This window comes from Osmerus mordax, chromosome 25 (genome assembly GCF_038355195.1).
Source record: "Osmerus mordax isolate fOsmMor3 chromosome 25, fOsmMor3.pri, whole genome shotgun sequence".
Lineage (NCBI taxonomy): Eukaryota > Metazoa > Chordata > Actinopteri > Osmeriformes > Osmeridae > Osmerus > Osmerus mordax.
Genome location: NC_090074.1, coordinates 1667179 through 1680364, shown reverse-complemented (window position 1 = coordinate 1680364; position 13186 = coordinate 1667179). Strand labels below are relative to the sequence as shown.

At 40.3% G+C, this 13186-nt stretch overlaps 1 protein-coding gene across 1 annotated transcript in view; it reads left to right on the top strand.

The window, feature by feature from the left end:
* Positions 1–13186, top strand: part of opcml (opioid binding protein/cell adhesion molecule-like) — a 76911-nt gene that overhangs the window by 28022 nt on the left and 35703 nt on the right. Inside the window, exon 2 of the mRNA XM_067228800.1 lies at positions 6690–6925. Coding sequence (XP_067084901.1) covers positions 6690–6925 — 236 coding nt within the window. The remainder of the gene's footprint in view (positions 1–6689; positions 6926–13186) is intronic.

The window sequence follows — 13186 nt, the reverse complement described above, 5'->3', positions numbered from 1 at the left end:
TGCATGATTTAAGAATACCTCATTTTCTTCTTCCTTTTATTCATTTCCTCTTTAAATGCAAGTTGTTCACATTTCCTAACACACCAGGCCCGTTGAAGATGGGCTTGATCGTGTTGTTGTTGTTAGCTCTTTCTGTTGCCAAACACAGCACGCTAAACAAGCTACCGCTTCACCTTGAGGGGGCAGTTTCACTAGGACAGTAATGCATGGCATAAGCTCACTGCTTAATATTGCAACAGGGCACTGTTGTGTTTTGGTGCAGACCGCTAATGGAAGACAAGGGCTCGCCCAGTTTTCCTACTCGAAGGTCATCCTTTAAAACGGTTTTGTTTTCTAATATTCAGAAAGATGGAGAGCGATCTAGAGAAAGAAAAAGAGATAGGAGAATGAACTTCCTCCAAACAGGAGAAACTTCTTATAGAACACTCAGTAAACATCAGACTAAATAAAAGTCAGGTGGCTGAGAGGTTAGGGAATTGGGCTAGTAATCCGAAGGTTGCTGGTTCAATTCCCAGCCAGGGAAAATGACATTGTGTCCTTGGCCAAGACACTTTACCTACTTGCCTCGTTAATACTTGAAAAACACCATTGTTCTTCAAGTATTAACTCCTTCACTTCTGTTTATTTTCATTCACTTGTCTTTCTGCGCCTCTGATTCTTGACCCTTGTCAGTCCCGTGGGCATCAACAGTTATGACATAAAGACCAAACTTAGTACCCTAACAACTGTCCTCACGTTTAACTGACGCAAAACTGAAAGATTGTGTTGGGTTCATGAATGAATGCAGATTGTTTGAATAATAAAAAATGTTTAGCATGTAAGGTGTTGAAGGCAAGACAGGTATGTGGTGCGCTCCTCAGCAGGGGAAGCTGTGAGGTGCGACTACTGAATGTTACAGAAGGGCCAGGATACAGTTAAATATGCGTGTTTCCCTTTAGATTCAGCTAGAAAGCGTTATGTTACGTGTTTACGTTTCATGGGCAGTCTGACAGCGGACTGCAAGACAAGCTACAAGATCTTAAAATATATTCGCTAGTGAGAGAAATTGCATTCTCAGTGGGGAATTGCATTTGATCAGGTTGATAACCTATCTATTAGTGTGCGTGTCTCGAAAGAAATTACCGAATAAACCTCATATTCATTATTTCCGTGACTGTTTCACTTGCCAGGCATAGACTTGTATCGCGCCCAAACATATCGGTCTTAACCAAGGACAACAAACACAATGCAAATCTATAGCTACTCAAACTGGCACCTAACACATGCTCAAAAGAAGCTATTGATAGCAGCCGCACTGCATAATCACAGTTCAGACTTATAACCAAATGTAAGGTAGTCATTGATCTTGGAAGCAGCTCAGTACATACAATATTGCAAAAGACAGAGTTGCCAATTAGCCATATTGACAATAACTGATTATTTTAAACAGAATCGAAGCCTTTTGTTAGCAAACTGGTCTTTAATTTAACCTGATTATGCTTGTCTGGTGGCGTTACAAGCTTGCCCTGCCTACTTCCTGTGGGACTGGACACTCGTCAGAAAGCGCAAGGCCCTCTACGTCACAAGTGAACTTCCTGAAACCACAATTCAGAGTCAACACAGGGAACAACTGGCTCCAAGTCTACAATATTACAGTTGCGATTATCAACAAGATTTGTATTTACACAGGAAAGGTCTTATAATTCACAGACACAGGAGCAGCGTTACTGGAAAGCGAGGTTTGGGGATGTTGATGACACGTGACAACGTTTCCAACAGAAACCTATCACTGAGAAGCCACAGAAATATTACTCATGATTGAATTTTGGACTGAGGCCATCTCTTCTCATGGACCTATCATATTTGTCTCCCCGGGTAAGGAGAGATCATTCACATGTCGCCGATGTAATCGGCTCAAAAAAGTTGCTCCCGTACACTGCTGCTGAAATGTAATGGCAGTCATCAATTCACCTCCAACCAGAAGCCTTGTGATTTATCTCTTTCTTGAACCTTGGTTCATGGATAGCGACAGTGATCTGCAATCACCAGGTCCTCTGCTTGGTACTTGTTGACCTAGTTTTCATATCTTAGAGAGGTGCCTTTGCAATTATTAACAGGGTGACACTCATGACATTAGAAAATAAGGTTGTGTAGACTAGTGATATAAGGTTTATCACAGGCATTGGAATCTTCTTGCTGAAAGCATGAAGCTACCGTACACACATAAAATAACTTAACTAGTCTAACTTTACCAGGTGCCAAGTGACATGTAACTTAACTTTGTTTTACTGTGTTACGACTGATTATCCGTAAATGATGAAACCGTAGCAACGGCAAGACTGTTGTGTGTGCAGCACCGAGGGCCGAATGTCCCAAGGTCATTCAAGAGATCTCAGAGGACAAAGTTTTCTTTTTAGACTTAATTTTGAGACATCGTTTTCAGACTAACTCTGTCACAGATGCTATTACAGATTGACGTTGCATCTTATTCTCTCTTCCAAGACATCAAACAATTGGATTTGCACTTGTCCATGAACAATGTTCAACGGTGTAGATTTCCCTGTAGTGTCATTAACCAGTGAAGCAGGTGGGAGTCAATCAGTTTGGAAAGTTTAAATGAAGGAGACCATGGAAAGCTGATACATAACTGACACTAGGGAAATGAAATTTTGACGACAGACAAATCAGTCTCTGCATTTTACTACATCAGACTCTATAGTGCCTGTTATAAACAAATGAACATAAATTGATGCTACTGTCACATCTAGTTGGCAATTCACTCCGGACGAAATAATACTGTTGGAGAGAGAGAAGCATTCAATTACAGCTTGAAATCCCAGAGTAAACTGTTTATTTTGTCACATACTGGAATGGAACCACCGTGACAGAGATGGGGTTAGTTTGTGAACACGACAGTGATCCTTAAAGTGCCATTATTATTATTTGTGCTTCATCCAGCCTATCTGCTGAGGTGAATGTTAATATGGTGCAGAAATGAAATAAAATACTTTTTCCACTTTTAACTTCATGTATACACGGTGCATGTGTAAAGGCAAGGTAATCAGGAAGATCGCCTACTCCTTATGTACAAATGTTATAGCTTTGAAATTTCAGGAACGCTTCATCAAACAATAAAAGTATGTTTCACATTAGAAATGATAGTTTTTCTTAGATTTTTGAGTTATACTATGCCAAGTTATGTGTCCCTAAGATATACTGTATGGGACATTAAGTGAAAGGGGTTTTTTGTCAAGGAAATGAACCTCCTGCTTGTCAGTCCGTTGAAATCCCAAACGTAATTTCGGACATTTTATCGACTCATTCCACACAAATTATTAGCCTTACGATTGTTGATCCAGATTGCGTGACTTTGCGAGTGTTTATTGAACATGTTAGGCCAGGTACTATATGCTTCGGTCTTGTGGTATCTATTTCCAGTCTGGTGTTTGAATTTAACAGTTCAGACCTCCTCGTAAGGAGAACTTATCATCAAGGGGCACATGGAGGTAGAGCATGCTCGAGCGGGCAGAATATTTTTGATGGAGGTCTCTGGATACAGAATTGATAGGGCCTTCTAAAAACCCGGTGGTTGTCCTCTTCAGTTAAAAGGATTTATGGGTGTGCGAGTTCCCAGTCATTAGGGAGGGATGGAGGAGCAGAACTCGGAGGCTTAGCTTGAAGCGCTGCAGCCTGGACAATGAAGGAAACCCATTTCCCAAACCGACATGGTTGCATGTCATTAAAAACGACGCGTGTGAAGTTCAGATGAAATTGTGTTTGTGTGATAATACTTACAGTAGTTACATTTTACTGTATCGTCAAGCCATATATTTTGGCGTAATGTTGCGTGTTTCAACATGGGGATGCTCACGGGTGCAAAATAGTTTACAGTACTCCTTTAGTGTTGGACTAGGAACAGATTCCAAACCTGCATTAGATTAATCAAGTCTGTGACAACAGAATACTTGTTCTGAGTTACAATATCACACTCTGACTGATCAGTCACAAACTTTGACCCTCACGGTTTCATTGGATTGGATAAGTACAGTGTAATCACAGGGAGTCAGGTGGCTGAGCGGTGAGGGAGTCGGGCTAGTAATCAGAAGGTCGTCGGTTCGATTCTGGCCGTGTCAAAATGTCGTTGTGTCCTTGGGCAAGGCACTTCACCCTACTTGCCTTGGGGGAATGTCCCTGTACTTACTGTAAGTCGCTCTGGATAAGAGCGTCTGCTAAATGACTAAATGTAATCATTTTGTTTGGACTCTGAGGGTTATACATGCCTTGTCTGTATTCCTAGAGCACCATCACCATGTCCTGCCAGGGAACCTCTACTGTGCATCTTACCTGATCTATACTTAATAAAACAACTTAAGTTAATTCTCTTCCAATGTGGAAATGAAAGCTTATATTCAGAGTTACAGCAGGATTAAATCACATTGTGGATGGTTTGTTTTGTTGTCCATCACACTCGATTTAAAATACTCGACACGTCCATGCTTTTACTTGTTTCCGCTTGTTTTGACAGAAACCTGTTAAAAGCGTTGAATGTTTTTATTTTTTTATCCTGATTGAACAAAGTGAACAATGTCAAACTGACAGTTTGCTCAGAGATATCTGTGGCTACCACATATGATCCTCGACACAGATTGCAAGCGATTCATTGGTTTTCATGTGCTTGCTACCATTATCTGATATAACACAGTAACATTCAGTGATTGTGTATACACATCCAATACCTTTGACCTTAGTTGTGAATAGAGGAATACTCAATGAATAATTCATACAATACAATTATTAGTACTGTAACATGATTTTGGCCTCATTTTCAGAGAATAGTAATATTCATGACACTCTCACCTACAAGTTCCCAAGTGGAATTTCTGATGAGGCAATTTAGATTTAGCACAAATGCAAGAAGGCATGTAAATGATTTGCACGGCTTCAAGGACTTGGATGATTATTTGCTTTGACTATGAAAGAGCAAATATTTCATGGCAGTTTGTAATGTTTTGTTACTTAGATCAGTTCTAATGTTGACTGACTACTACTGTTTTCAAATAAATGATAGTTCAAAGAGGTAGAAGAGAGATAAGTAGTCATTTGTGGTATTTTAACTTCTCAATGTGTTAGCGTCTCCTCAACTAGTTTAATAACAGATTACAAAGTTTACAAAGGTCAGCAAGCAAAAACATAGATTTAAGTTCTATGGGCGTATGTGAAGTACATTGTGACATTGCTTGTCAAAATGACCCTACAAAAAGAAAAGTATATTTGAATCCCAGTTGTGTTTCAAGTTTTTTATTTTGTCTTTAGAGATAAAAACACTATCTAAACATAAAATAATCCACGATTAACCTGAGAATTACAGCAGCGTCCAAGGAGCAGGCCATGTCACACGTTTCTCAAGCCTTGGTAGCTCCTGTGGCATTACATTTACATTTACATTTAGTCATTTAGCAGACGCTCTTATCCAGAGCGACTTACAGTAAGTACAGGGACATTCCCCCGAGACAAGTAGGGTGAAGTGCCTTGCCCAAGGACACAACGTCAGTTGGCATGACCGGGAATCAAACTGGCAACCTTCGGATTACTAGTCCGACTCCCTCACCGCTCAGCCACCTGACTCCCTATCTGATAGAGTGCACTGTATGGCTATATTTGAGCTACTGGCTCTCTCGTGTGGGCCTCTGCTTGGTATGCAGAGCCAATGGAAGGCTTATTATGAGCTTTATAATATTCCTTCACTGAAGTCCATTGGATTAAAGGTTAGGATGGAGGTTAGCATGCAATATTCTGGTCTGAATATAAATGACATGTTTGTTACCTGGCTCCCTGCCAACAGAAGAACACAGAATAGGCTGTGTCTTATTTATTTGTATTCTTTAAATTGTGTAACAGGTTTGGCAAATGGCCTTGCCACTGGATAATAGGAAGGATATGCAAATGTGGGCGTCCAATTGTAGTTGCCAATTGTCACAGGTGCTGACATTTAAAGCAGTGTTCTGTGATTGTGTCTGTCCATTCACGAAACGGCCTTGTTTGTGTGGTCCACAAACTGTATGCAGATTGTATGAAATGATGCCTTGAGATGTTACTATAAACAGACACAGATTTATGAGAAACCATAAACTGTGTTATAATAGCATATATACACCCCACCACTCTCTCCCTCCCCCTTGCTTTCCTACCGGATCTATACAAAGACATAATCATCATCAACTGTGAACTGAGCAAAATTTTATAAACGAAGACCAATTTTTTTTTTTTACATGCACACTGCTATATCCTGTACAAAGCAAGGAATGACAGTGTATAAGTTTAAACCCATACTTTGATCTGGCTATTGTGCTGTGCCAAACCATTCGCTGTCATCAAACGAGAAATGTTCTGTCAAACTCACGTTGGGTCTGACTACTGCATTTGCCACAGTGCAGTAGAAAAAAACAACATGCGACCTTGTTGCTAACAAAGATAGCTTGACGGCACCTGCTGCAATTTCTGTTAACCCAAGCAGCATGCTACCACTCAGAGACTCACAAGAAATTACTTGCGTTTCTGTCTAAAACTTTATCTGTGTAAAAACAAGGCTTGATCACTCAGATCTTAAATTGAATGAACATTTATGTCATGGATGTGGAAATGGAAATGCAGATTATGAAATCAGTGTCTTTATATTTTCCTTGTTGTCTTTCCTTCCCCCCCCCCCACAGATGTACTGTCGACAGCAAGGTATCGCGCGTGGCTTGGCTGAACCGCACCACGATTCTGTTTGCCGGGAGAGAGAAGTGGTCTCTGGACCCCCGGGTGGTGCTCATGGAGAACACGGCTGTCACCGAGTACAGCATCCAGATCATGAACGTGAACGTTCACGATGAGGGGCCTTACGCCTGCTCGGTTCTCACCAACAAGAAACCCAAATCCTCCAAAGTTCACCTGATCGTCCAAGGTAAGATTACGTTTAGACATTTACATTTAGTCATTTAGCAGACGCTCTTATCCAGAGTGACTTACAGTAAGTACAGGGACATTCCCCCCGAGGCAAGTAGGGTGAAGTGCCTTGCCCAAGGACACAAAGTAATTTTTTTGCACGGCGGGGAATCAAACCAGCAATCTTATGATTACCAGCCCGATTCCCTAACTGCTCAGCCACCTGACAACCTAGATTACTTTGTATTTTTGCGTTCAGAAGGTTTGATTAGGCTTTTGGGTCTTCAATTGTATCTCTGGCTCGTTAAGTGACTAGATTTGTTGCGTTTACAGACTCTGCATTTCTGTGATTGTGTTTTGAACCCAGACAGAGTCTCGGTTCAGCTGACAGAGACATGAGCAAACTCGTTTACTTTCCCGCATCAGAATGTTGTAATTAAATGAAACTTGCCGAACGTGACTCGCGGTGATGAAATTAGGATTTAATCTTGGTTTAATTTCAGATGGTTGATAGATATTGATTCAAGACAGAGCGCTCTTCAAAATACCATGGATCACTGTAAGTGAAAGAGCTTGCTAAATCAGCTGTCGATACCAGAACTTGTTATCATTTACAGTGGAATCAATTTTCTTTCATGCTAAGTTTCCAAAAACAATTAACACCATTGCCCTCTAGATGTATTTTGGGGTCCGACCCTTGTGAACACTCAGAGTTGAGATATAATTAGAAATTGAGCTAAATTAAGTAATTCCGAGTAATTTTCTGTTTTTTATTGTGCCTTTACAAAGCCAAAGTTGGGAGGGGGGAGGTTAACAAATCTTTGGGGAGAAAGACCACCCTTTTGGATTGTAAATAACTGTTGATTTCATTAAAGTATTTCTATGGTTTGAGGTAAACGGAAGCACTTGACAATAGAACAAGTTTATCAGCAGTTCATTAACCTTATTGTTTCGAAGTTCTTACACTAATTACAGTGAACAAATACTGCATAATACAAACACAGCCTGGTTAGTTATTCTTACAAGATAAGGTAAACTAATTAGTTTGAGCTTACGTAACAATTAAATTATTTAAACTCCATGAGCGCAGATAAAATGAATGTTTTAAGTTATTTACAAACACATTATCAATAGAGATATCTGCAGCTTAGTGATTCTTTGTAGAATTGTTGTGAAATAAAAGTATTAAACATATTCCAGCTCTTTATCGGACGACCAAAAAGTGTCTGCCGTAAATACAGAAGAAAAACACGTGTACATAACACATTATGTACCTAACCGTTTTTTTTTTCTTCATGTTTCTATAAAATAATAATATTTAGCAGACATTTGTATACAAAGAGACATACACAGTGGCAATTTGAACCTTCAATCTCTTCATCTGTAGTCAAATACTCTTCTCACTAAGCTGTATCCATCCCCACAATATACTAAGTAAACTTTGGTCATGGACATGATGGCACTTGCCAGGTACACTGTAACCCATAGAGCTGTGGAGTAACTCACCGGATATTTGACTCATGATTTCACATCAACTGGATACCCAGCACTCTAACAGTGCCGGCTTAAATATTTCATGCTATGTTTGGCCATGAAATCCTTTGATATGAAAGGTTTTGGGGTATTTTTGTTACTTGTTCACGATGGCTTTTTTTTTTTTTTTTTGCCTTCCTGATGGAATTGGTTAGGAGCAGCAATAAAACAACATGTTTTTTTGTATCCAATAATGTGTACGTACAGTACACCAGACTGAGTTGAAAGACAGTATTTCAAGACATTTCTTTGGCGATCTCCTGTGAATTGTGTTCTCTCTGGCTATCTTGTCCACTTCGTCCTGGAGAACCTGAGATGTCATTTGATAGCTCTTGGGTCTATTTTAGTTGTGGATGACTCCAACCGCTATGCATATCTATGCGGAAACCAGTGTGCATGAAAAAATTGATACATTTGAAATATTGACTATTGAGGTTATTATGTAGAGGACAAAGAATTAAGTTGACTTTGTAGGAGAACCAGACAGGACACTCAAATGTGTATGTATACCAAGGCAAGACACTGAGGCAAGGTTTCCCTTACACTTATTTACAATAAGATAAAGAATATTTCATATTTACAAACGTATAAATTCTTTCCTTTCTCTGGGATGTAACTATGTCTGTCTCAATTTTCCAATTATAATGCACAATGCAACCAAAATCATGTTCAGGTTTCATTCCACTGTGTTGCTTTTCAAAATTATTGTGAACATTTAACTGATTACATGATTGTATGCAGAACTGTCAAATCAACTGTCTTGTTCAGAATGGAAGGCGTGCTAGTAAATGCTATAAAGTGTTCTTCAACCTGAATGCTAATTGTTTTTCAAAAACTGCAACTAACAAGGATTGATCACAGTATTTGCATTTGATGTTGTTGAATTGATAGGAAACGTTATTCTATTCTGTTTCGAGGAATGGCGTTATGCAAAGCAATGAAACATACCTCCATGATAATTCTGTTCTGTATGTGCCTTTCATTACACATAATAATCATTCTTATCTTCATGAGTGTTGTGAATGCTTTAGATGTATATGATATAGCTGTATACTTCTCAAGTAAATAGGGAGCGTAATTATAATTCAGAATGTCCTTTTCCAAGCAGGAAGCCATTATTTCCCACACCGAGGTTGAATCTCTCTTAGTTGACTAGATATGTATCTGGCTGGAGTGCACTCTGCTTCGAGTTGGAAGTGGCACACATTCCAGTTCCCTGAAATTGCCCTGAGGTTGTTAGAGAATGGATTCAGTACCCTGCCAATGGAACATACCTTTATGGCAAGAAAGATCAGGAAGTCTGTGGGGATTGTGGAGGTCTTTTGGTCCCTTCCGCACCCTCCAGCCATTCACCTCTGGACTGCTACTGAAATGGAGATCCATGTTAACTTGCACACAGAGAAGGACTCCAGAGGCAAGCATCAATCAGCCCAGTGACCTTGTCCACATGTCCCCACAGGAATCCTGGGCACCTGCTGCTGTGGTGTCACTACTGAGTCTTGACTTGAAACAACTGCAGTTCAAGATACCGTACCAAGAGGTGTCTGTTCCCCAGGAAGGTTGCCTGCTGAAGTTGGAAGGATTTTCTACATTCGGCTGTTAAGACTGGGATGTGGTCGCCTGTTTGTTATTTATTGGATTCAGTGTGTCAGTCTGAACACCGTTAGGAAATTAGATGTGCTCTGCATCCCACACGATGGATGCTCTGAGAATCCTGTATGTCCAGAACATAGACAAGCACTCAAATGTAACGTTTGTAGTCTTTACAATTTCCTATTGATATGCTATTGTATCAACCAGCCTGGCAGCTCTTGGGCCCTGTGGCAATGTTTGGCCTGAAATAATAATTTTCAGGGGTTGTTGAGCAGAAGTTGTTGGCCCAACTTCTTGTTTCGACTTGGATGCTAAAATGCTTATTTTTCCAGCACCGTTGGGATAGGGTTCCACATATCAATTCAGAGGAGGGAGAGACCAATAGTAAGTGACAGAGCAGATAATGTGAAAATTCTGCTATGGAAAGAAATCTCCTGCTACATCTTCAATTATCCCTTGAAATATTGTTACATTTGTTATGGATAATTAATAGGGATTATTAAAATGAAATGATGGTAATTGGTTATAATGCCATGGTTTTTAGATCAACACATATTCCTAATTTGATTTATTTCATTTATTGGGCAATTACAAGCCCATGCTGTGTAAACTGGTTAAATTCCAACTTTCTTACCCCTCAGTATTCATACGAACATGTATTGTACTGACACGGCCAGCCAATTTGGCTGTTGGGTGTTGATTTTCAATCCAAGCTTCGAGTTAATAGAAAATTAGACTTCTTGTGTTGTTGTGAGATTGCAAGCAAAGGCTGTCCTGGTGTGGTTTGGCTATGAATAACCCTGCGAGCTATCAGAGGGAAACACTGCTATCACACCATTGCAGACGGTTACTCAGATGTGAGAGGAGAGAATGAAGGGGGATGGAGTTTGCGGTCCGGGCATCCTGGGGTGCCAGAAGTTTGCCTGCCTGGCCATATGTTCACCAAGATCCAATTGGGGGAGAGGGGAGAGTGTTACACATGGGAACGCTTCAAAACAGAGTCACACATCTGATGATTGTACCAAAATATGTGGGTCTATCTGTAAACTGAATTGGAAGATTTTTTGTTCTTTGAAAGTAGGTCACAAACTGATTTTTGAGTTTTTAAAAAGGAGATATCATCAAAGCTGTCAATCATAGCTGTCTGAACCGGGATAATCTGATTGGGTTAGCGATCGCAAGCAAGTTAATTTGACATACGTTTGAAATGTGTGTTATGGGTATTTCTCATGATTATCCACAGTATTTTTTTCTCCAGATTTTAGATTTGCCTCACTTTATATTTTAACATGGCGAGAGGATTTTTCAGAAACTCCTCTTTTATTTCATTGTACTCTTATAATGTTTTTTTGTGTGTTATAGTAGTTTAGTTGACAGTTTGTACCATTAGCCTTAGTTTATTGATATACAGCCTTCAGCTCCTAGAACAGACACTACAACTTTACATTGCTCACACATTAGTTTGTGTCTTAAGTGACGCACAATTTATGCTCCTGTGTTTCATTTAGCGTTAGAGACCAGGGCCTGCGAGCACAGCACAGTATAGTACAGAAGGTGAAAGGGGACTTCACTAATCTGTTAGTCGTCTCGGGGTGTTGATGTCGACAGCGAACAGGCTTGGCCTGGACTGCAGGAAGCCCAGCGTGGTCTGATGCTACCCATATTAACCCTCCTGTGGTGGAACTTTCATGTTAATTAATTCCAGGCTCCCTGCCTGTCCTAAAGGACCCCGCCCCCTTGTAGCTGACTGTAAATAAATAAATATAGATGTTGTCATCTAATGCTGTGTTTGATATTTTTGCCGACTTGAGGTCTTGTGCACATTACACGTTTTGAACTTCTATTTTGATGTTTATGGCCTGCAGGCCTTATTGACCTCAGCTCATTCAACTACTTTTGAGGAATACATAAAACCTACATAAAATGAATGTATGGATTATTTGGACGATAACAAACTCGGATGAAACATATTGTGCTATTCATCACATTCGTGTAGGGATCTGTGAGAGTGTCCATCTGATGAAAGGGTACCTGAACTCAATTATAAACACATGCTCATCTCAAGCAGCCATTTAGACATGGAACACCACACAGGTGAACAAGAGTTACATAAAACACCCAGAAATGCAGATTATCCATCGAAATGACAATCAGACTAATCGGAAAAATAAAAAATCAGTGAGAGAACATGTTGGACACACCAGGGCGGCGTTAGATCTTGTGGGTAACCCCTAGATTCTGGCTGCCTTTCCGATGCCCTCTCTGAAACCTATGGCTTTCTCCTAAGCGAAATGTCACAAACAATGTGATGAGTCGGAGGGCAAGAGTGATTCAATTCAATTATGAACCACTCCAAACACTGGATTATCCTCTTTGGTTTCTTCAAGTGCGCTGATGTGACTGTGCTTTTAGATTAGAGGCCCGAGCTCTCTTCACCATGAGGATTTGGCCTCTCAATTCAACGCACATTGGTCTAATAAGCTTCGCGAGTCATTATTGGGTGAAGGAGAAATCTCTTCTCCTTCTCTCGAAGCAAGTAATGAGGCATTTGAAATATTCAGGAAACATTATGAGAATAGAAATTGGAGAGTAGACCCCCATAAGCTTTGCTTCTATAACACATTAGAGAGGGACTTATTTTCCTGTCTCGACTGTTCGGGAAACAATTTCGTACCTGCTGAGCTCTGGGGATGTGACCTAATTCTTATAGCCTGCTTCTCCCATTCACATAATGACATGTTCTATATGAAAACATGTCTCATGTTCCTCTGCTCTTCCTGATGTTGTATACATGTTATGGTTTGTGTTCGACCCAACATGTTAAAACTTGATGTATTCATTTACATTTAGTCATTTAGCAGACGCTCTTATCCAGAGCGACTTACAGTAAATACAGGGACATTCTCCCCGAGGCAAGTAGGGTGAAGTGTCTTGCCCAAGGACGTGTCATTCGGCATGGCCGGGAATCGAACCAACAACTTTCTGATTAATAGCCCTCACCGCTCAGCCATCTGTATTCTCCAACATGTCCATCCAGTTTTAATACCAGCACAGACCGAACCCACCACTCACTGCGGCTGGAAGATGCAGTTCTCTATTACAATGGTGATAACTTTTAGCACTTTCTCTTCTACCTGTAATACGTTGTAAGCGG